The following is a 25,205-nucleotide window of genomic DNA, read 5'->3' on the forward strand; positions in this document are numbered from 1 at the left end:
GTGGTATGTTCACTCACAGGATGAGTGGTACTGCAGTACTGTCTTATATATGGAGTTATGTCACCCACAAGATGTGTGGCATTGTTCAGTACATACTATCCCTGCAGGAAGGGACGATAAAATCAGTTTAAACTTTTATTGTGTAGAAGGGTAGTAAATTAGTGGATGAAAGTTGCAGGGAAGACTGAAATGAGGAGGAAGGAAAGATTGAATACTGGAGGTAGGAGGAGAAACAGGATAGAATGAGTGTTAAAGCAGGGAGTGTGTGAGCCTCACGTCATGCTTACGTCACCTCTCAAAAGCCTGCAAAGATCGGGGTAAGGGAGTGGGTAGGTCAACACCTTATATACTCATACCTGACTAGCCACTCCTGCAGCTGCTGCAGGAGTGCGGGTGTTTGTTTTGCTTGCTCACTTGTTCTCTATCTCTTGCGCTCGCTCTTTTGCTCTCACTCTTTCATGCTCTCTTCTCTTTCTTCTTGCGCTCTCATTCTCCCTCGCTCTCTCTTTCTCTCTTAACCGCCTTGCATGAAGCAATAGGCTTTTGATATGTGTCGCTTGTCTTAAGTTTCTTGAATAGGCTGGTTATGAGCCGCCAGAATGGACGAGAATGCCAAGAGATAGGAACAGGGGAAAGATAGGTGGCTGGAGACCTTATGGTATATAGCGAGGCTGTTTACTGAGGACTAATTGAAGTCTGGTACTACTAGCTACTGCTGTGTCCTATGTGGCTCTTTGTTAACTGACCGTATTGGGCAGTTTGTGACCTAATGCCAGAGTTACAGTGACCCGAAATGCTCATGAATGTTAGTGGCTTTGTTTGTGCTTGACAATATTTTACTACATGTAAACTGCACATTGACATCCAGCCCACACGTTGTATTTAGTTGAAACCAATATTTACAAAGTGCTTGTAAAATTGGATTATTAAGAGACTTGTTTTTTGCACTTAAAGCTTCAGAGGGAGATAACTGCCAAAAAAAAATTAAAATGAACCTTTACCACATTAGTGTTGCACGTCTTAGTGATGGGAATACACCAGGAAAACGGCAGCAAGGAAGAGGTAGGAATGTTAGTGACGCAGAGGATAGTTGTTCCCGGTCAACTAGGCATGGAAGAGGACGATTGGAGTACGTAAATCAGAAGTTGAGATGGATTCTGAGGAAAGTGGAGGTGTGGGAAGCAGGATGAAGGAGTGAAAAGTGAGTCTATCTGGAATCGTTCCTGGAGGTTACCGCGTATGCGACCCTGACCAGGCCTCCTGGTTGCTCGCCTGATCAGTGTTAGTGCCCGCAGTCCAATGTATGTATCACAACCTGGCTGATCACGAACTGTTTTAAGGAATCTGTTGAGTTCCCTCTTGAAGACAGCTAGGGGTTTCTTGGTAATCCCCTTATCCACGAAGGGAGGGGATTGAAGAGTCATGGTCCTCTAACACTTACTAAGTTCTCAGTGTACTCATCGTTTCCCTGCTTTTCATTGGAGGTATCCTGCATCATCTGCCAAGCTTCTTATGTTCATAAGTAGTGATTTTGCTGTTCATGTTTGGGACCAATCCCTCCAGTATCTTCCAGATGTAGATTATGATGTATCTTTCTCCCCTACGTTCTGAGGAGTAGTGTCCTATGGACTTCAAGCGCTCCCATTATTTTAACGGCTTCTCTAAGTTTATATGAGCTATGAAGGTTCTTTCTATATTTTCCAGCTCAGCAATATTCCAGATACACAGCAATATTCCAGATAAAAGAGAACGAGTGACCTGAAGAGTATCATCATTGGCTTGGCATCTCTTGTTTTGAATGTTCAGTAGGACGTGAGTATTTGGCCCTCATTAAAAAAAATCAATGCTTTGAGACGATTCTTTGTAGATTGTGGATCGGGCACACACCTCACCAGTAGCCACCTGCTCTTGCCCTCTCAGTGTGACTTGTGGCTTGCTGTTGAGTGTGTTTTTTATAATTATTGAGATGCCTGTAAGAGACCTTGGGAAATTTTAGGAATATTTTGACTGGTTATTTTATCTGGGTATGATAGTATTTAAATCTCACAACTTCTCCGTCAAACATAACCAAAGGAAGATTGTTCTCCCTCAAGCACGGCCTAAGGGAGATGGTGCCCCCTCATGCACGCTCCCCCTCCCCCCTCTCAAGCACGACCACAAACGTAGCGGTGCTTAAGTCCACACTACGCCACTTATAGCAAGGTTCCTTGCTCTCTTCTTTCTCCTTCCTTCTTAATATGTCAGGAAAATGAGACTTTAGTTTAATTTGAATGATTTGCGATCGTTTTCCCAGCTCAGAATTTTTTTTTATAATAAAAAATATGTTTCTGGCTCTAAGGGTTTCTGGTTCTCTAAGCCACTCTGTTTTCTGGCTCTCTAGAGGTGCTTCGCTCTCCAGGGCGCTCTGTAAGGTTGCTTGTCTCTGATAAGGCGCTCTCTATGACTAACATTCTCAAGTCGCTCTTCATTTGTATTCCAAGCAAGATAAATCACCTTAACACCCACCTCCCTTCCTCACTCCCTCTCGCCACTGTCTTTTGGCTTCTGTCCATCTCTCGCTCTTTAAAGTCGTGTTATTTTCGTTTGCAGGTTTTCATTTGTCTATGTCGTGTTCCTAACTTTCATATTCCAGGTTCGTCGTTTAGTTTCACTTAGAATACCTAACTATGTGTCAGGTTAGTGTAGCAACTCTGAGAGAGGAGTGTAAATTATGCATAGACGAGAGTAAACACTCCCCGGCACTTTTAGTACATAGCAGGAATGTAGATTTGTTTCCACTATCATTTATAAACAAGCTGATGTCTTTGTAATTGAAGTTCTTAGAATTTAAAAAATGGCAGGATTTGTTGCGTTTAGATATTACATTTTATACAGTTAGTAATACCTGAATGTCGCAACAGCTAAGGATAGAGTTGATATGGCTAACGGTGTGTCGGATATTTGGACCTTTATAACTGAAAGGCTTCCCGTATGGCTGTATGTTGATTAGCAGGATGTGGTGTCTTGCAAAGTAGTGTATCGACAGTGGTTTCTTTACTCAGTGGATGAGTGGCACTGCCCAATACTACCTTTATGGTGTTGTTTCCACTCACAGGATGAGTGGCACTGCCTAACGCTGTCTTTATGGTGTTTTTTTCACTCACAAGGTGAGTGGCACTGCCCAGTACTGTCTTTATGATGGTTTGTTCACTCATAAGATGAGCAGCACTGCCTAATACTGTTCTTATGGTAGTATGTTCACAACCTTTCCTCATTTAACTATGTTAATTTTCTTGTTATATCCATAACTTCTATTTTTACCTTTTTTTTACTACAAATATTTTATTTTGGGTTACAATAACTTAAAAAAATGTATTTAAACTAAAGAAAGCAAAAACAAAAACAAAAAACGGCAGTGACTACGTCTGTGACAGCGCTGGCGAAGGTAACCAGGACTTGAACGTTTAATGTACCCACTTCTGTTTCATAAAAACCTCTTGTCTTCCTGGATGATTCGTGCACTCTTTCCCCGAGCGCTGGCTCCTACGAAGCAGATGTAGTGTCACGCTTGCTACACCCGGCTACTTGAGAAGGAAGTGCAAGACCCATGTACACAGTGAAAAAAGGAAGACAATCAGGGCAGGGAGACACAATAAGAAGAGGGGTGGAGGAAGGGGGAAGGTCGAGAGGGAGGGAGTTTGGAGAATTAGAAGAGGGTGGGAGATGACTGGGTAATAAAAGCAAGGGAGTGTAAAGAAGTCCTAGAATGATGTTACGAGTGATATGAGAGTGGGCACGGCCGAAGAGTGGGGTCCCCCAAGGATCAGTGCTTAGACCCTCCGCCTTTTCCGAAATACATACATGACCTGCCGGAGGAAATTGAATGCAATGTGTTACTGTTTGCAGACGGCCCGGCCCAGGGCCCAGCTCTGGAAGTAAAAGAATTAACTTTTAATAACGTAAACACTCTGATAACTGCAAAGTAACGAGACTAGGAAAGGAAAAGACTGGATCAGACACGGGAGGAGAAGCACTGCGTGCAACTTACAAGGAAAAAAGATCAAAGAATAAACATCACACCGAACGTATTACCTGGGGTATCACGCATCAAATTTCAGTTACATATGCAAAAGTTCCAAACCCACCTTAACAAAAAAAAAAAGTTTTAGGACTTATACACAGTATAAGCTAAGTCCATCTTTGATTATAGGTTGCCAGCATGAAACCTGCAACTGATCAAGCATACAAAGCGACTCGAGAGGATGGAAAGGTGTTCTTCGAGGAACGATTTAAGGAACTAAATCTAAGAACCCTAGAACAAAGGAGAACCCGAGGGTCATTTAGAGGTATAAAATACTCAAGCTCTTGAACTCGGTACTTAATAAAATAGTTCTTAATAGTTCATATGCAGGTCCAGACGTTATAACTACACATCGGTTTATGGTTCCGGGGATTTATCGCCCCCATCCCCCCTCTCTTATTCTAAGTAATACAGACATACATCAGACTTCTTCATCCGCAGTAATTAATGTCAAGTTAATATGTCTAAATAAACAATAAGACTTGTAAGTAGCATCGTTCAGACACTCCCTTTTCCATACATTTCGCCAAACCATATTCAGAACATTTGTAAATGGGTGATTTGGTAAACGTATCAGCTTTTGTGAATGTACGAGTCAGTATATGCAAGAGCCGTTGCAAATATGAATTGAGTTTGTAAATGTGTGTGATTTGCTAAACTGTATAAATGTGTGACTCACGTGTGATATACGTATGATTTCCATGTGTGACTCAACTGTACACGTGCATGCTTCAGATGTACAGGTCTCGAGAATACCTGTAACTACTTCACGGTGAGGTGAGAGCCCTGACTCACACCGGAAGTGACACCAGGTAATACTCTGGATGTTCAGGAAGCCACAGCCTGTTCAAACGTAATTGCTCTAAAGAACTGTTCCTTCATTCAGGTCTACCCATTCATTAAAGGAATTAAGATGACAGTTTAATCTTACAAACTTTTACTGACATTTAGCGTACACTTAACTCTATTTTCCTGTGTTTCATAATGATAGGTCTTGTATCCGTAATATTTCCGTATCAGTTTAGGCCTAATCTTAAGAGGCCAGACCGCGAGGTGATGACCCACAATTATTAAATTATGTAGCATACAAGATATGAGTTCACAGTCGTGGGCTTATATTGAAAATGAAGGTAAAATGGGAACTTTTTTCCTAACGTGGATCTTAAGTTATGTGATGACTCGCCCAGTCTACCTACCTGGAGGTTGTTCCGGGGGGCATCGCCCTCGTAGCCCGGTCCTCGACAAGGTCTACCGGTGGATCATGGCCTGATCAACCAGGCTGTTACTGCTGGCCACACGTAGTCCAACGTACGAGCCACAGCTCGTAGGTTGGACTGCGTTGGGTGATTCTTCGCCTTCGCATGTAGAGGAACCATCTCTTCTTCCAGTTCATATCCTCTCTCCTTTTTCCTTAGGGGAATGTGCCAAAGAGTTTATCCATATTATTTAAGATATCTTTCCAGCATGTTTCATTAAGGACATGATTTATTTAATCCCAGTCGATGTTCTTGTTAAAGTTGAATTTGGTGAAGGCACCCTTGTAACTATATGCATTTTAATTTTTGGGACCCCTGTACATACACGTCTGAACTTCGATTAGGTTGTGATCAGAATTTACTGTTGTTGATACTGTTATATTTCGCACAGGTCATCCAGTGGAGTTTCTCTTCATTTGATCGAAGCTTTTCCCTACTCTATGGGTCTACCCCCTTAGAAAATAAAATGACATAAGGTGTGATGGTAGATTTACCACTCCATTTACGAATGTCGTACTGCAGACTACAGTGAAGAATAAGCACATGTTGCAAAACAACATTTTACTGGGACAATAAACGTTATCCCAATAAAAGATTGTGAAGACAAAGATGGTTGCTTGTTCTTCAACATATCTTTGTCTTGACAATAGAAGCATTTACCGGACGTCTCGGTATCCATTTTCGCTATTTGTGTTTATTCATAATATGTTGTAAAGGTAATTAATCCTTTAATCCTGCTCGTATATATCACATTATAAATGACAAAGAAAGTTTAAATATAACATTAACTTTATACATAAGTTTATTTAAAGGGGGCCTTGATGTTGATGAAGGGCTCTTGATTCGAGGAACTGGAACTATCCCTGAGATCAAACCTGATTAATTACCATTCCCCAGGTGGTGAACGACCCATACGGGTGTAGTGCTTGCCCTAAATATAAAATATAGTTTTTGAAGTTTGAATTTAGCTCTTTGTTATGATAATAATAATTTGAAGTTGGAATCAGGAAATAAATAAAAAAGATGAAAATTGTCATGAATAGGGGTTCAGTTCTGTCATAGGCGAATAACGAGGCAGCAACGAGATGTGACTTGTATAGTAAAAAGTGTGAAGAGTCGTGTGGTGTTGTAGGTAGTGTGGAAGCGCACCTGGTAATTTTGTGGGGGCGGGTGGGCGTTGTGGGCGAGGTAGGAGGGAGGGAGGGACCAAGACGATGGTTAGAGGAGAATGGCGTCTCTGTGCTTCCCGTCTGCTGCTGCTCACATTGTCACGGTTACTCCACCTCAGGAATGCACCACCATCCTGCTTCAACTACTCTATGCTAGCATGCATCCTTCGCTCTATATCTACAGTGGATGGATCTAAATCCTTTTGAGGAATTGTAGGTAGAGCCTGTGTTATAAAATATATCGTTGTATATCTATAATGACTATCACTTATACAATTATTAAAGAAAAGCATAAGATAAGAGAATGCCTAGTGCAGTAGGCCAGCCTGCTACCTGTGCTAGGCAGGTCCTACTTTTACCAACCATTCCCACTCGTGTTTTTGTCTAACCTATTTCTACAACTCCACAAAGTACACTCTTGCAGTTCGTTTCGCTCTGTTGCCACTCAGCACATGCCTGATATATCCCTCCTTTCCACCACCACTATTTCTTCCACTACCTCCACTACCTACCTACCACTACTTCCTCTTCTCCCTCTCTTGTTCCCGTCCCTGTATCCTTTTTTTTTTTTTTTACAAATAAATATATTCAAATCGAATATCTTGCTGCAGGTGTGATCTTGACTAGATATTTTCAGTACTTTTTTTTTTTCAATTTATTGATTCTTTTTTCCAGTTCGTAAAATTCAGTGAGGTCTCCCATAATTTACTTATATTAATTATTTGTAATGTAATACCTATTATATGACTTAACTGCTGTAAAACCGAACATTGTATGTAGAATAAACTTGCACATGGGTTATTTAATTTTATGTATGATTATTGCAGACATGTATGTATGTAGTTAGCGGACAAAAAGCTAACACTAATCACGTTTATAATACTAGGATAAACGTGACTAAAGTTTATTTTGTTTTAAAATCGAAATACTATGTAGCTCATGTTGTCCATGCTGGTACTAATATATTGAGGTAAGGAGGGAAGGAAAGAGGAGGTGGATGGAAGGGAAAGAGGAGGCAGCGGAGGAAGAGAGGGGGGAAGGAAGCATGGGGGGAAGGGAGAGAGAGGAGGAAGGAGAAAGACATTGCTCCCGGTGATTGTGTGTAGCCACTCTTGTGGTTTCCCACATCTCATACTTAAATTGCCTTATCCACCACTGTAATTTTCTCTTCTTTCTCTTGTTTATTTTAGACTTTCTGGATCTCTTTCTTCTTTTCTCCCACCAGGGAGCTTGTTATTCCATTTCTCCCTACCTCGGGAACGTGTTCATTTTTAATCACATCAGAGTTTATTCCTCCTTTTTTCCCCCACCTCAAGAAGTTTATTCATCCTTTCCCCCCACCTTAGGGAACTGGTTCTTCCTCCACTTCGGGGGATTTATTCTTCCTTTTCTCCATTTTCTTCTTACCTCAAAGAACTTTTTTTCCCATAACTTCAGGGATATTGCTATTCCTTTTCCCCCGTTTCAGGATCTTGTTTTTTTTCTACCTCATGGAAATTGTTTTCCACCCGTCTGAAGGCGCTTTTTCATCCTTTATCCTATATCAAGAAGCTTGTGGTTCATTTTCTCCGCCTCAGAAAGCATGTTCCTCCTTCCTCCACCAAGGATCTTGTTCTTATTTTTTCCCCATCTCAAAGAGCTTGTTTTTCCCACCTTAATTAACCTGTTCTTCCTTTTTCCCTACCTATCGTACTTCCTTAGACTTTAGAGAGTTCATATACCCATGCACTCTAAAGTTGGAGGATGGACTGCTTTGTGGGCTCACTTTAGTATAAACTTTAAAAAGAATTACATCCTATATGATATTTCACTTATGTTCGCTGAGCTGTCAACGGTGTTCAGTTACCAATGTAATGTGAGTTCTGATGCAACCGGTGGATACTTGACTAGTCACCTTTCCCACACACTCGTCATAGACCTGCTGGAATAATGGGAAAACTATGCCCTTCGAGTCCCAACATGAAATAATATTAGAGGAGTATGTGATGTTATTTTTTAACCGGGGAAGGTGGAACCTTCTTTGATATGCTAGCAAGGTTGTGAGGGATATGTGGGCAAGCGGGGGGCCAACAGCAACAGCCTGGTTAACCAGACAAGCCTGGCCCATGGCCGGGCTCCGGGAGTAGTAAAACTTACGAAACTCATCAAAAGTTTGTTGAAGGTAAAGGTATATCACTGATTCGCAGTTCCGGTAAATTTGTGGAAGCTAGATTGGACAAAAATCAACGAACCGCGTTATGTGCAATAATGCACATAACGCACCTCCTGTCTTCTTTGGAGGACAGGAGGTGCAAACACTCGTGACATTGCCTTTCTTATATAATTATAGTAATATTAAATACTGCATCTAATTAATGCATGAAATTAGATGAAGTATATGATAATCTACATTTGTATCATTCATTTAAAAGCAATGAACGCCGCTATCAGACACAAATTCCATTTTTTTAGTTTAATGAAGTAAGCAGTTATTTAAAGAATTTTAGGTCTGATAACGGCAATATCACCAAGAAGCCTATGTATGCTCATACTAAAAATTATCATGCTGTCCTAAAAACTTATATTGATTAGACCAGATTAAACTCAGTCAGAATAATACATCTGACTGCAAGCTTTTATAGTTATTCTCACTTTACAAGAGCAAAAGGGTTGAAGTGTACAACCCATAACAGTCTCCAGAAGTGATATGCATGTAGATTTGAACGTGTCCTGAGACTTTGCAGCCACCGAATTGCCATGTGTTTAATTGCTGTAAAAGAAAATACTTTTTTGTTTATCTTACGTAAAGAAAATATCATTTGTTCATTTTAGGTACCATTCAGAAAATGTCGGGGCTCGAGCAATATATTAGCGTTCAAAATAAAATGAGGTTTTGTTCATAAGTAGTAAATGTGTGTTTGGTCCACAGTTCTGGGAGATCATCAGTGACGAACATGGCTTGACAGCAGCGGGCACACTACGCGAGAATGTTCCTCATGATGTCAGGGAGCTGCAGCTGGAGAGGATCAATGTTTATTACAGGTGACTTTCTCTAGCTTGTTACATACAACTTACCTGTACCTAGTTTAAAGATCATTGCCCCCGCTACCGTATCTCATACCAGACTTGTATCCAAGTGAATGTTGAATTAGGATGAAAGCCGTTCAAATATTGTGGTTTAGCCTAGCTTAACAGTTATATTTTTCGTGGACCAAATTATTACTCATTTAAATTTAAATGAGTAATAATTTGGTAGTCTAATTAGAGAAGTATGCCTATTGGGGCTTGAATATAAAATCAGTTATAGGAGATTGTGGATTAAACTCAGAAGATTAGTTATAATTGATATATGTATACTTTGGTACTTAAATTGATATAGGCTGTCATAATATAGTATATTATAGATATTTGTTTTAGTAAATTTTTATTTAAGTGAGTTTTGCCGAGTGTTGTTGCGAAGATTCGGCATTGAAAAATGTATCCTTAACGATTGTCTTGTTATAGTTGAATGGTCCTGACTTGTCAGGACTCGGTCCTGATGAACATTATAACAATCTAAATAACAGCTTATTATTATTGTTATTCAAGTGATAGAATAGCACTACAAATTTGGATAAATATTTTCATACAAAGGTTTTAATAATGTTGCAGGATTTGTTAAATAATAATTAGGATTTACATGTGATCGCTTATAAAGTTTGTTTTTGTCTTAGTTACCTATGTGATCTGCTATTTTGTTTAACAATTATATATCGTCATTTTATTTTGCCTAGATGCAAGGACCTTCAGAATTCCTGGAAAGACTCCGCAGGCTGACTGTCGAATGTCAATAATTTTGAGACTCCATGAGTGTCTTCTTGTGTAGCTCTAATTAATATGTGGACGTGAGAGGCAGGATTGATTAACATGTGTGATTGTGTATGTCCTTTGAGTGCCAAATGTTATTCCCCTAATATTTTAATCCCAAAAATGTTGATCTCTGTGCTAGACTTGATTTGATAGTGTCAAATAAGCCTCAGTTCATGTAGGGCCTTACTGGTGAAAGTTCGTATGAGACTCATCAATGTCCAGGTAACTATATATGATCAAATGTATCAGTGTATAAATCTGGAGTGCTTGACCCCTGTTTAGTGTATTACGTCCCCATATGACCCGTGTATGACCCCGCAGTGAGGGTGCCCCAGGGAAGTACGTGCCCCGGGCTATTCTGGTGGACTTGGAGCCTGGTACGATGGACTCTGTCAAGGCTGGCCCACTCGGAGAGCTCTTCAAACCCAGCCACTTTGTCTTCGGTACGTGAGAGAGGCACACTGAGCAGCCTAGTGCTAACATCTGAGGAAGGTGTCTCATGGCTTCCCTGCCCGCGTGCGTGACCGCCATATCCTGGCCATTTTCACTAATACCTCACCAGCTTTACCTTAACAGCATTCTCGGGAGCAGATTATTCTGTAGTAGTTCGTGACTCTCTTCACCAGAGGCCATAGTCTCATAGAAACTCACCAACCTCACCCTCACTTAACGGCATATACAGAGTCAGGGTCTCCAGAGACGTGAGCCTAACCCTAACCAGCCTTATTAAACAGCAAGGGGCAGGGCCATCTCCCCAGACTCAAAATCAACAAGGATCTATACTCCTCCGTAGTGCCTGTGTTCTTGAGATCCTTTGCGTTGCCGAATGCAACAGCCTGCTTAATTTCCTCATTTTAATGTCGAAATAAATCTCGTTTATCATGTCTTACAAGAACATTTGATTTCAAAATAAGCATAAAATGCTGCGAAAGGCAGGTGTTACAATTAGCACAAAGGATTTAAAACAGCACGAGCAGCAGCAGCAACAGTAGCAGAGCAACAAACGGAATCCCTCACTAGTTGAATGTTTTTAAACTTGTGGTTATCGGGTTACTTTCCTGATTAAAAATTTAGTTCGCTTCACAAGCCTGAATACAGAATGAACCAACGAATGCTCCTCGTCCCTCCAACAACTACTAAAATGTTATTCATCATATTGATTCATGACAACTTCAGTCGTGTTAAAACATTGTTGCCTCTAACATTATTTTTTCCTTGAATCCTCAGAATTCAATAACATTTCGAGTTGCCATGCGCATTAATTAGGTGACATTTAATTGAGGTAAGCTATAATTGGTCATGAATCAGCAGTTACATTTTATTGATGGAAGTTGTTGAAGAGATGAGAGGGGCGCTTAACTTACCAGCATTAACAAACCCCAAGGAAACAGCATCCTGTGTTGTGAGAGCAAGATAACATCACACTTGTCTTCTTAAAATTAAATTTGCATTCCTTCAAATAAACTAAAACACTCCAGCTTCCTCCAACAGCTGTTTACCCTGCAGAGTAGTGTTTGCAGCATTTATGGGTTTTAGGAGCATTTTGCTCTATTTCAAGCGATCACAACACAGATGGATGTTGGTGGGCGTTGTAGCATCTTGCACTAACAGCCGGATTGTTTGTTGCTTGTTTAACAGCGAGGGCAACAAGGACAAGTTTGTTCCTCGTGCAGTTCTGGTGGACCTGGAGCCTGGGACAATGGACTCTGTGCGCGCTGGACCCCTCGGCAAACTCTTTAAGCCAGAGCACGTCGTCTTTGGTTAGTAGTGGCCACCCCTCACACTACACATCCCTCACCCTCCTTCACACTAAGAGCATAAGAATGAAGGAACACTGCAATAGGCCTATTGGCCCATGCTAGGCAGGGCCAACTCACACCCAACCACCCGCTCAAACTACACTATAACTAAAGCTACCCAAGGTTCTTGCTCCAATGCGCTACCTGGGTGTTTATTGTCTTCATCTACATCTCTCTTGCCAAACCTTTCTAAAACCAAATTTCTACTACTTGAATCCATTGCTGCGATTCATCTTTGTTAGATATTTTCAGCTTGCTATTTATATCACCTTTATTCCTGTTTTCCATTTGTTTATTTCAATCGTATCCTGGTCAATTCAACGTCTTTCCAAAGAGTACAAATTCAGTGCCAGCAGCCTATCTTCACAGGAAAGATTTCTGAAACATGGAATCACCTTCGTCATCTTTCCTTTTACATTTTCCAGCCCATTCCATTCTGTGATATGAAAATCAGAAATGAGCAATGAAGCCTTACCAAAGATATATAAATTTGAAGTATAACCTTAGGACTTCTGTTACTTACATATACCTCTTTATATGAAGCCAAGGATCCTGTTAGCTTGATTGCGAACATCTGTGAAGTTGTCTTGGCTGTAAATTTCTACTTACTAGAACTAAAATTTTTTTTTGCATATTCATTTTGACCAAGGTCAACGTTATTTAGCTTTTAAGTAAGATAGGTATTTTCTTTTGGTAGGGTTAGACCCTTGAATTTGTCTGCTTTGAATTGCATCTGTCACTTCTCCGACTACATCAATCTATCAGGTCATCCTGTAGCTTTTTAGTGACCTCATTAGAAATTAACTGCCGGCCTATTTGAATGTCGTCGGCATACTTATGTCGCTGTTTATTTCCCCATCTGTGTTATTTATGTAGAATGTGAACAAGGGTCCCAATACTGACCCTTGTGGCACACTACTTGTAAAGGGTTCCAGTTCTGATTTCCTCCCATTTATGCACGCCTATCTGTCAGCCATGATTCTCCTCTCACACTATTATTAGTTTTGTAAACCATAACAGTGTTATTCCTTTCACTGTTCCCTCTTTCGTCTTATAATGCTCCTGAAACCGGACTTCTAATCAGTATTTTTTTTTTTTTTTATATTTTATTGAAAAGACATACATAGTACATAAAAATAAACGACAAATTACTTAGTGAAAACAGTGATGAAAAATTCTGCATAGTACATGTACTTTCCAATTAACATATTACATCTGAAAGACAAATCTGTACAGTAAACAATGACCATTCCAATCCTTGAAGTAATGACATTATGTCTGGAACACTAAATCTAACCTAAAGACTCCTTGGCAAGTACATCTAATTCCTGATTGTACATCCTGCCACGGAATGTACACCTTACATTCTGAAAACACTACCCCCCCCCCTTCTTGCGTGTCAAGCCACCTGACACGTAACAATCTTTATATGTAACTGTATATTGTATGAAATACTTTCATTATTCCATATTGAACAACATGATACGTTCAGTATCACTCAATGTATTGAGATAATATAAAATTCAATTCTACATGATTCATGTACAACGTATATCTACTAAACACCCAAACATATCACCTTCTCGAGGAAGGTATAAATATATACATATGTTACATACACTTTACAACACAACCAGTGAAAACACAAATACCTAATCCTATGTCATCCATCAATTACCCTATAATATATATCAATTCAATGGTAACCTAAACCTACGGGCTCTATAGAGCTCCCATGAAAAAACAATATGTATTAAGAAAACAGGATAAGTCAAGCTTTCTAAAAATATTTCGCCCATATCATTAAAACCACTACTAAGATGTAAGTCTGTTAGCACAAAACATAACAGTGCATGACCTTCACACCTCGATAAATACTGAAGCTTCCTACCACACGCAATACTTCATGTGTATATATATATTTCGCATTCACACAGTGCACCCATTTTGTCATTTCATTACACACATACCAATAATTTCGTTGCAGATATATAATATTCCATCACATTACGACGTCTGTCGTCCTTTGTCATTAGCATAATTAATAATTAAATTGTAGAACGTGTATCGTTCACAACACACAACCCGCTCATCACACAGTCAAAGGCACTTATGTCTCAGTACTATATTCATTCTCTTCCGCACTAAACCCTTTCACACTGTCCTCATCGGGAAGCCAGCCCGCCGCGACCCCTTACATTGCACTTAAATCCCATAAATCCCTCAACCTAAAACTCCGATAGCCCTCAGTAAACGCATTCTCCCAATTCCTAACATAAATTTCCCTATTACGACACTTAGTTCTGTAAAATGTCGCAGCTAACACCTTTATCCTCTCATCCACGCCCACCTCCCTCATGGCCCATGACGTATATATAAAATCCGTGACCAAATACGCCACTGCATTCTCCACCATCTTACTCACCCCTCCTATATCCAAACTTAAAGCCCGCAACACCTGCAATCCTCCCCCACCCACTAACCTGAACACCTTTCCTAACCAGACCCGCACCACTTCTATACAGTCACAAAAATATACCGCATGCAAAAATTGTCTCCATGCTTCCACACGCTCTACATTCCCCTCCCTCCCTTATCCTCCTATTGAATAGGACAACCCCAGACGGCAAAATCCCATGTAAAAATCTAAACATTACCTCCCGAACACCCGGTTTTACACGTAATTGTTTTAGACGCGTCCATATTTCGTTCCACGCATACATAGGGTATGCCCCTTCAACAGCAGCCACCACTGACCTACCTTCCACTCCTTCGAGGACCCGCAATTTAACACACGACGGATCCCTCACTTTCATTAATAACCTCAACATGGCCTCACCAACTATTACATCCCTACCCCCCCACCACCGTTGCATATCCTTACGTACTCGCACAAGTCCACCTCCCCTCCCGCACCCCTCCCTTATATAACTTCGTTTTAGGTACACGCTCATCATCCTTTTTTCCAGAGGTAAAAGTCCCAGCCCTCCTCGACTGACCGGAAGTGTTAACACCGCTCTACTTAACCATTCGCAGCCCGATCCCCATATAAACCTAAAAACCCCATGTTGTAAACGCTTCACCTCACGTCTCATCAGCGGGTACATGACAACGACATGCCATATCTTGCTGTACAATAGCACGTTCGTCACTATTACTCTTTGATGCAGCGTTAGTTGCGCCGCCCTCAAACCACCAAGTCTTTTCAATACTCCATTCACTATTCTCACCGAATTCACCTCTTGAGCCACCCGTGTATTTCTCACATAAATTATCCCACATATCATTAGTTGATCCACCACCTTCCACCCACCCCCTACCACCTCATCCCCATTTGTACTATCCCTTAAGTCTAGAAACTTAGTCTTCTCAACATTAATTTTCATACCTGAAGCCTCCCCAAACACATCCACCACCTTACCCACCCTAAGCAAATCCCCATTACCTCTCACCAAAACAGTCGTGTCATCCACATAACCTACGATACCAGCCCCCCCCTCCCCCCGGTCAGTACCCTCCCCACCTCCCGCAACACACCTCCGAATGGCCCTATAAAATGGATCCTGTATACACGCAAACAATATTTGTGATAGTGGGCAGCCTTGGCGCAGTCCCCGTCGCATCTGTATTTTAACTCCCAGCCTCCCATTAACCTGCACCCTCATCGATGCCCCCTGATACAATAATTTTGCCCAAGATATTATTTCTTCCCCAAAACCTTGCCAACGCATAAACCTCCATAACGCTTCCCTTTCCACACTATCATAAGCAGCCTTCCAATCTAACGCCAATACACCTCCATCACCCAACTCCCCCTGTTTCTCTATAAATTCTCGAATCATGCCATGCCCTTCATACATCGACCTTCCTGGCACCCCATATTGCCCCTTATCAATTACCTTGCCTATTACCCTCTTGATTCTGTTCCCTAATATTCTCGCAAACAACTTATAATCTCCACACATAAGCGAAAGTGCCCGATAATCCATTACCGTTGACTGCTCCCCTTTCGGCACCAACACCACAACGGCCGTCCGTTGCTGCTCTCCCATTACCTCAGCCGCCTTAAGTATGTTAAACAGCCTTACTAAAAAAAACCTCAGAACCCCCCAATTCTTTACGTAGAAATCATTTGGCAGTCCGTCTATACCCGGCGCTTTTCCCAAACTTACTCCTGACAACGCCTGCCAAATCTCACACTCCGTAATCGGCCCACCTAATGTCACCCGATCTTGACCATCAAGCTCACACTGCACATACTCTCCCATTTCCCTCAATGCCACCTCACGGAAGCCCACACTTTGCGTATATGACTTAAACCAAGCGTCTACATATCCACTCATACCCTCTGTCGTTACCAATGCTTGACCCGCTCTATACCCTTCCATCCCTACATGTACGTTTAACCCCATCATCTCCATCGTCACTCTCCTCTTTCTCTGGCCTCTTAACACGCAAGCCGACGGCCGGTCACCCCATAGCACTTCTTCCAATCCTCCCATAATTCGCACACCATCAAAACGCTCGTTTTGCAATACCCTAATACTCTCCTTTAAACCCTCAATGTCCTGCACTGGATAGCTTGCTCCTCCTCTTGCATAACAGTCCCGCAGCTGCCCTTCAAGATATCTTTGAAACCCATACTTTAACCGATTATCTTCCCTCCCACGACAAATATAATATTCTCTGATACGATTTTTAGCCACCGAATCCCACCAATTTACCAGTTCATCATCCCCCGGCGCCTCATCCACCAACCGTTCCCACAATTGCGCAAAAGACTGACAACATTCCTCACCCTGCAAAAGCCTCACATTTAACTTCCAATAACCTTGACCCCTTCTAGGCAATCCCTCCCATTCTAGGTCCACCATTACTCCTCTGTGATCCGAAAAAACCGCGTCCACCACACGCACTCTGCTCACTATTACTGTTCGGGGCACATACAATCGATCCAGTCTTGCCGCATATCCACGTCTAACAAAAGTATGTTCTACAACCCCACCCCGTCCAACGTCCATTAACCCCACTCCATTTAATAATTCCCCCAAAATCCCCAAACAATACCCTGCCCCTCTAGGTTCCACATCCTTACGCCTTATCACACAATTCCAATCACCACCAATTACAGCTACACCCGGCAAAGCACGCAAATAATATACTAAGACATCCTTCACAAATTTATTCTTAATACGCACATCTCCCTCTGCTGGACCATACACACACACCAAACTCATCTGTACCCTACCCCACCACCCATCTACACGAATCACCCTCCCCTCCCCCCCCTCACAATGCCTCACTACGAACGGGCTAGTTTCCCTTACCAGGATGGCAACTCCTCCTTTCAACCTTATCGCATGCTCCACATACACATTATACCCATTTACCTTCAACTCATAACCTGGTCTGTAGTTGTGTTCCTGCACGAACACCACGTCAACACTATTACGCACCAAATATTCACTAAACCATACACACTTTCTCTCTGATCTCAATCCATTAATGTTCAATGTCATGCACTTGAAGCTTACAGAGTGGTTTTCCTTCTTGACCCTGGTACTGTCTTGCCACCAGATCGTTTCGTGACACCTCGGTCCCTCTCCCCCCCTTTAGAAACGCTCTTAACCAACTCCTGCCCCATAGGGCCGCTGTTTCCTCTCTGCGTAACATCCGCCCAGGACTTTTTGCCAGTGCGCTGAGCAGGCGTGATCACGTCCTCGGAGTCAGATAGTGCAGCAGCGCGCTTCCGTGATGCTCCCTCTGCTTCCATCATGTCGTCTGATACATTGTCCCGGTGGACCTCCACCTCCACAGCTTGCATCAAAAGATTCTTATCACACTGCGCAGACCTCAGATCCTGTTCCACGCCCGGATCCACAACAGACCCAAGAACTAGATCTGGACTCCCAACCTTCCCAAGACTCTTGTCAGCCAATAACACATTTAAAGCCATGGCTAATGAGTCTTCCACATCGCTAGCACTCGCAGTCGGGGTGTCCTCTTCCAACACCTGAGCTGCGTTCAATGAAGGGGTGTCCCCCCCCCTCGTCACACCTGCTGACTCCATCTCCTCCGCTCTCTCGACCTCCTCACTCCAGGACCCACCTTGTGTAGGCAGAGTCACATAAGGCAAATCCTCACTCTTCTCTATTGCTGTATGTCGTTGCCTTTGTTCCATGTTGCCACGCCTCCTTTCACACAGAGCCGCTAGGTGATCATATGACCCACATAACCGACAGGTCCGGCGTTGCCCAGCGTATGTCACAAACACCTGGGTACGAAATTCTGGCAGCACTACGTACGACGGAATAGGGTAACGTAACGTCATCTTCACAGAATACGTTCCTTCGAGTTTCCCTGCGTATGGCCCAGTGGCCCACTTCCCAACAGTGGCCATATGTACTGTACCATATTTGCCCATCGCAAGACGGATGTCAGAATCATCCGCCTCGAATGGCACATTTCTAATCTTAACCCATGTGTAATGACGAGAAACGTCGTGAAGTCGCACGGTCACAGCGGAGTTAACTGTCAAAGTAACCTCCTGGTACTTGTCGACTACCGCCTCATACACACTTGCCAAATTAAACTTGACAAAGATCCTCGTCGTGCCATTCAGCGCTACTCCATATATCTCCTCGTCAGCAATACCATATGTATCTCGTATGATTGCAGGTAGTATCAGGTCCATAGAAGTTCCTGTCACAGCCCCACGGATAAGCTCAACACAGACTGTGTTTATGCGTCTCCGGCTTGCCTGCGCCATGCTGTGAAAATATAACTGCCACTAATCAACACCAGGGGGTAGCAGCAGCGCACGTCCTCTCTACTCAAGGGCTGAGAGACGAATGTACCAGTTCTGATTTCCTCCCATTTATGCACGCCTATCTGTCAGCCATGATTCTCCTCTCACACTATTATTAGTTTTGTAAACCATAACAGTGTTATTCCTTTCACTGTTCCCTCTTTCGTCTTATAATGCTCCTGAAACCGGACTTCTAATCAGTATTATCACATCATGACTCGAGGATTGGGAGCAAGGATTAGGCACTAAACGCCGTTTATGAAACTTCTTTTTGCGAAACTGTATACTGTGAAATGCGAAGTTTTTCATTCACTTTTTTTTTCTTTGCTATATTTAGGGCAAAAAGATTTAACACGAATTAGTGAACACTCAGTTCTTGTTGTCGAAACTTTCAACTTGTTCAGAATATCTTCTTAACTGACCAGTTTTGTTTTATGCCCTTAAATTAGTACACTGTTTAAGAGTAAGGAATTGTTTACATATTTTTGGAGTGGCTGTTTGAGCAGGTGTTCCTTCGTTTTTGTGTATTCTTGTGGTCTGTATTATATTCGCATAGGGGTAGTGTAGAGTGCAAGGTCTCTGATTCCTTCATGACTACCAAACGAGGGTAGGCAAATATATTCTTGCCTGGTCGCCCCATAATTTGTTAGGATTAAAGCCTGTCAACTACACAAGAGTCATTGAGGACGCAATTCGCTTGTATATAATGAACATTAAGAATACATTAATCCCTAAAATATGACCTGAAATAAATCCAGTGTATGTTCTTTGTTGATCTCGTATCAAAAAACTTATGATGCCCTTTTTTTGGGCCTGCTCAAGAGCCGTATTTTGTGGCCGATGTCTGAATGGTTTTAGGCCATTCTGTACTATGTGTTTATTGCGATTGTCTGTCTTCAAGTGGGTGCCTTGATGCTGGTGTAATCCAAAGAATCGGAGTTACCCTGCATTTTCTTGGATCAAACCTAGAGTACCATTCCCCAGAGGCTGAATGACACCTATGGTTTTAGCAGGTTGTAGGCGAATATAATATGAACAGTGACAGAGGAAGCAGTAGAAGAGAAAGTGGTGATGAGAGCAATTGACAACAACGCTCCTCCAAGTAAAAAAAGCCTCGTGAGTCCCTGACAATGACTGCTGTGTTGCCATTCATTGTATAAGGCTGAATACAAAAACATGCTAATTCGACACTGGGATACCCATTAAGCCGATAAGTATAAAGAGTAACAGCAGCCTAGTTAGTACCCGTCCCATGTACTTCCGCCCACATTTAGCCAAGTAAAACATCGATTCGTATCCTATACTTGTTCCTTATACAATAGCCTGGCATCATACACGCCTAACAATAAAACATTTCCGGTATGTAAAACGTTTCTGGCATAAACTTCAGATTATCTTTTTTCTAAGCAACATAGACGGAACTGAATGATCACACATTCAAATGTTTGTTTGTTAGAGAAGAAACACTTTAAATTACCCCTAGTCAAAGTGGATCTTAACTTCATCTGTGACAGTGCGTCTCGGTTGTATATACAATATATGATTGTATTTATTAGTTTTAATATATGATGTATGACCTGTGCGGATTTAACACTTTTTTTTAATATACTGAGACTAGAAGACCATTAGTTTTGGACTGGACACGAACAAAACAAAAAAAGACAATAAATAAGAAGTTGCTCTCGCTCACACCGCTGCCACCTGCATGTTGACCCGTGTTTGTCTGGCTCTGTTGCTACTTTTGCTTGATTGTTGCATCTGCACCCTCACGGCTTCCTGCATACCCTCACCGTGACCATCCCATCTCACCCTCCCACCTTCCCTTGCCCCAAACACCATATTCATCACATTTCATATCTTTTCATACTAGTGATATTTAAGAATAGTCTTAACATAGTGATTTTCTTGCTCTCTTTTAGTCAATAAACTTTTTGTGCAAAAGTAATATTTTTTATTTGCTGCAATTAATGTTTTCAAGTAGCTTTTAAAATTATGAAGAGTTAAATAAACCGAGAGAACCTATATTTTAATCTCACTAGCATCCTGTATTATTACCGGTTTATTTCTTCCTCTTCCTTCTCATTTTCTTGGCACCTTTACCAATTCCTGACCTTTACCTCAACCTTCGCCACTCATTAACCCGTATATCCATTTGCCTCGTCACCCTACCACAGGTCAGTCCGGCGCGGGGAACAACTGGGCCAAGGGTCACTACACGGAGGGGGCCGAACTGGTGGACTCGGTTTTGGATGTGGTAAGGAAGGAAGCTGAGAATTGCGACTGCCTTCAAGGCTTCCAGATGACACATTCACTGGGTGGGGGCACGGGCTCTGGCATGGGCACACTCCTCATCTCCAAGATCAGGGAGGAGTTCCCAGACAGGATCATGAACACTTTCTCCGTCGTTCCGTCCCCCAAGGTAAGAAAGACTGACAGGCAGTGCATTTTGTATTTAGCGCCTTCCTTTAAGGAAGAAGGCAGCACCCGCTCATGTATTCCTTTTACATAAAGGACACCCTCCTCTTAGGCAAAGCCAGTAGGATTTCCTATTTATTACCTGTTAAGATGGAATGCCTTGATGTCGGTAAAGGGTTTTTGATCCAAGGAACTGAGCTAATCTCCTCTTCCTTGGATTGAACTTGATTGTTTTTCATTCTTCATTCCCATGAATGTAATAAAAAAATTTTCAGTTTTCTGCCTTTTCCTGATGTAAATTCTCTCTTGAAGTAAAAAGACATCTAAGACAAGTTCATAGACTTTGCACGAATTACTTAAGAGATTAGTGGATCCTAAAGTTTTGTACTGGCTGTTCTGACAAAATGAAAACTAATGAGTAGATGGTGTTACTGCTACTTAGGAAAGCGGCGATTTTTAAGTTTTGAAACCTTTGTGCATTGTAGTCAGTGATTTTTTATAGTCATTTTGAATACTGAATTTCATTGATATACACTATTATAAGTAGTAAATATGAGATGTAAAATCAATATATTATAATATAGATAAGGATGGGATATATATTAGATAACCATAATACTATAAGTGAGGATATGCTAAGTAATGTTGGTTGTTCCTGCAGGTATCAGACACCGTGGTGGAGCCCTACAATGCGACCCTCTCCATCCACCAACTTGTGGAAAACACAGACCAGACCTACTGCATCGACAACGAAGCCCTCTACGACATCTGCTTCCGTACACTCAAGCTGGCCAACCCCACCTATGGCGATCTCAACCATCTAGTTTCCCTCACTATGTCAGGTGTTACCACCTGCTTACGCTTCCCTGGACAGCTCAATGCCGATCTCAGGAAACTGGCAGTCAACATGGTACCCTTCCCACGTCTCCACTTCTTCATGCCAGGGTTCGCACCTCTTACAGCCCGCGGATCTCAGCAGTACCGTGCCCTCACAGTCCCTGAACTGACACAACAAATGTTTGATGCCAAGAACATGATGGCTGCCTGTGATCCCCGCCACGGTCGCTATCTCACTGTCGCCGCAGTGTTCAGAGGAAAGATGTCCATGAAGGAAGTTGATGAACAGATGTACAATATCCAGAGCAAAAACTCTTCATACTTTGTCGAATGGATCCCTAATAACGTCAAGACGGCCGTATGTGACATTCCTCCTAGAGGTATCAAGATGGCCTCCACCTTTATTGGTAACTCAACAGCCATCCAGGAACTTTTCAAACGCATATCAGAGCAGTTCACGGCTATGTTCAAAAGAAAGGCTTTCCTCCACTGGTACACAGGTGAGGGCATGGACGAGATGGAGTTCACTGAAGCAGAATCCAACATGAACGATCTGGTCTCAGAATACCAGCAGTACCAAGAAGCCAGCATTGACGACGAAGAAGAGATTGGAGAATATGAGGAAGATGCCGAACATGATGCTGCCTAAATAACGATTCCATATGACCTCTGACCTGCTCTAAGCCGGTCACTAGTGTATTGTAAGTAATCAAAGGTCACTGGCTAAGGAAGAGGATGTTGGGTGTAAGTTGTTATGCTGAAGTTTAGAGCAATGACTAACCTGAGCTTGAACATAACATATGCATTGTATAGCCTCGACCTTGCCACAAACATCACCTACCTACGTTATTCTCCAGAGATGTATTCACATTCTGTTGGCAACTGAGCCCCCGCAGAGTACCTAGTCCGAGGAAGCCTCGCGCTAGAGCGCCCTCCAATGACCCGACATTCGCAATAACACCACCTTCAGGAGCATCACCTGCTGCTCCTACTCATATATATGGCCATACACAAACTTCCAGAACATTTTCATCTGTTTGAACCCACCTGTCATCCCTGTGTTATCACCAATCTGTGCAAGTGCTCTGCAACACTTGATGTCCAATAAGGAATATCCTCAGTTTTACAAGTATGGAAAGCTCAGAAAGGTGATGACAGGAGACCAAGGTGGTCAGATGATTTACAGCTGGTAGGAGGGGCGGTGGTCCACCCCTGGAGTGACCACTTCTCTCGTCTGCTCAATAGTAACACGTCGGAGGTCAACGATGCTTCACTCACCCTTTTTTTTTTTGCATCCTTTCTTCATTTTTCTCCCCTACATCATTTCTCCCTCCACTATATTCTGCCTCACACATGTTGTCATTTAATCTAAGTAAGATTTTAAAAAAGTAGAATTATATAGCTTTTATATGAATTTAATTATTATCCTTGATGAAACATTAGACTTTCTTTTGATGCTACAACACAACCATTGAGGGAGGCGGCGCGTGACGTCACCAGTTGTGGGTGTTATCTTGTGGGTGTCACTGAAGTTATTCATTACCAAGTGTTCTTCACCTGTCGCCGCCCACACAATCGTCAGCACCGAGTCAGAACCCCCTCCCACTTGGATAGTACCCTTGGCCATTTATCATTACCAACTCACGACCCAGGGAGTGTCTCTCCGCCCATAGGGAAATACAGGACCTTCACCTTCGCCCACTTTACATGACCCAAAGTTCAACACATTTCCTCCTTGTCCAGGAAGGAATAGACCAGTCTAGCCACACCGACGACGATAAATATCTAGGCCTTTGCCCACACCCGTCCACCCTCTGAAACTTTCCGCGCTTTCAGTGCGGCACGCGAGTGTGTTGTGCCGCCCGCAGGAACCTTCCATCACTACCCTTCCTAAGACAAATCTAACACGGCACAAATAAAAGTCACAAAATTAAGTTTATTATTATTTTCCTCTTAAAGGTGTATAAATTAAGAGCCTCCTCAAGGTTTAATTCCATGGACTAAGATCCCGTCACCGGCGTTAATGAACCTCCCTTGAGGACACCATTAATGGTTAATGGGGTAGCGATGTATGACCCTAGTGGGTGTAGCGCTTGGTTTTTATTAATAATGGTTAATGGGAGGTTCTTTGATGCCGATGAGGGACTTAATCCAAGGAATTAGATCTGGATATTCTCGGTGCTGTATTACCTTATGTTTGCTTTTCTTGACCCAAGGAAACGGAGCTCATCCACGAAAGAGTTCTTGAATTAGACCTAATTATCTCCATTATCTCCATTGCGGTGTAGTACTTTTCAGTGGATATATAATGACTGGACAATCTCCAGTATAATTATAATAAAAACATGGAATGATGTGGATAAGGCAGCGGAGACAAACTATGCACAGCTTCTAGGCTAGACTCCCCTCAGCCCTTTCTAGTTCAGTCTCTTGCTGCCCTTTACCCTTCCACCATCCACTACCCCGCTGTTATCCGTAACCTATTACTCATCCATCTCCCTTTTGCCACCTGATGCCCTCGCTTCCTTCCTGCCCTGCAGCGCTGTATAGTCCTTGTGGCTTAGCGCTTCTTTTTGATTATAATAATAATAGGCTAGATTCAACAGCCTCCCATCAAGCATTAGGGGAAATACCAATAAACCCCTGGCTGCCTTCAAGAGAGAGCTGGACAGATACCTCATGTCTAGTGCCGGATCAGCCGGGCTGTGACTCGTACGTTGGACTGCGTGCGGCCAACGGTAACAGCCTGGTTGATCAGGCCCTGATCCACCGGGAGGCCTGGTCATGGACCGGGCCGCGGGGGCGTTGATCCCCGGAATAACCTCCAGGTAGGTATGATGACGGCTAACCACTGAATAATGCCGGCCAAATAAAGGTTCAGAGCCGGGGACCAGGAGCTAAGACTCCCTGCAACCCTTTTAAGAAAAGTGAACCGATTCTAGTGAGGGATTCTTGATATGGTTAAAAGACGAGTAAATTATTACAGATGTTATAAATGTTTCACTCTGAAGCAAGGTAATGTTTCACTGAAGC

The 25,205-nt window shown here is 42.4% G+C and overlaps 1 protein-coding gene across 2 annotated transcripts in view; it reads left to right on the plus strand.

Annotated features, from left to right (window-relative positions):
• Positions 1 to 24,106, plus strand: part of LOC128687600 (tubulin beta-4B chain) — a 41,073-nt gene extending 16,967 nt beyond the window's left edge. The window contains exons 2-5 of one of the 2 annotated variants that reach the window (XM_053775145.2): positions 9,394 to 9,506; positions 10,635 to 10,756; positions 21,095 to 21,339; positions 21,997 to 24,106. In XM_053775145.2, coding sequence (XP_053631120.1) covers positions 9,394 to 9,506; positions 10,635 to 10,756; positions 21,095 to 21,339; positions 21,997 to 22,821 — 1,305 coding nt within the window. In that variant the 3' untranslated portion in view covers positions 22,822 to 24,106. Of the gene's footprint in view, positions 1 to 9,393; positions 9,507 to 10,634; positions 10,757 to 11,951; positions 12,074 to 21,094; positions 21,340 to 21,996 lie in introns of both variants that reach the window. The other variant, XM_053775146.2, reaches the window with a different exon arrangement.
• Positions 24,107 to 25,205: the final 1,099 nt, after the last annotated feature.

The sequence above is a fragment of the Cherax quadricarinatus genome, chromosome 11 (genome assembly GCF_038502225.1).
Source record: "Cherax quadricarinatus isolate ZL_2023a chromosome 11, ASM3850222v1, whole genome shotgun sequence".
In the NCBI taxonomy this organism is placed as follows: domain Eukaryota; kingdom Metazoa; phylum Arthropoda; class Malacostraca; order Decapoda; family Parastacidae; genus Cherax; species Cherax quadricarinatus.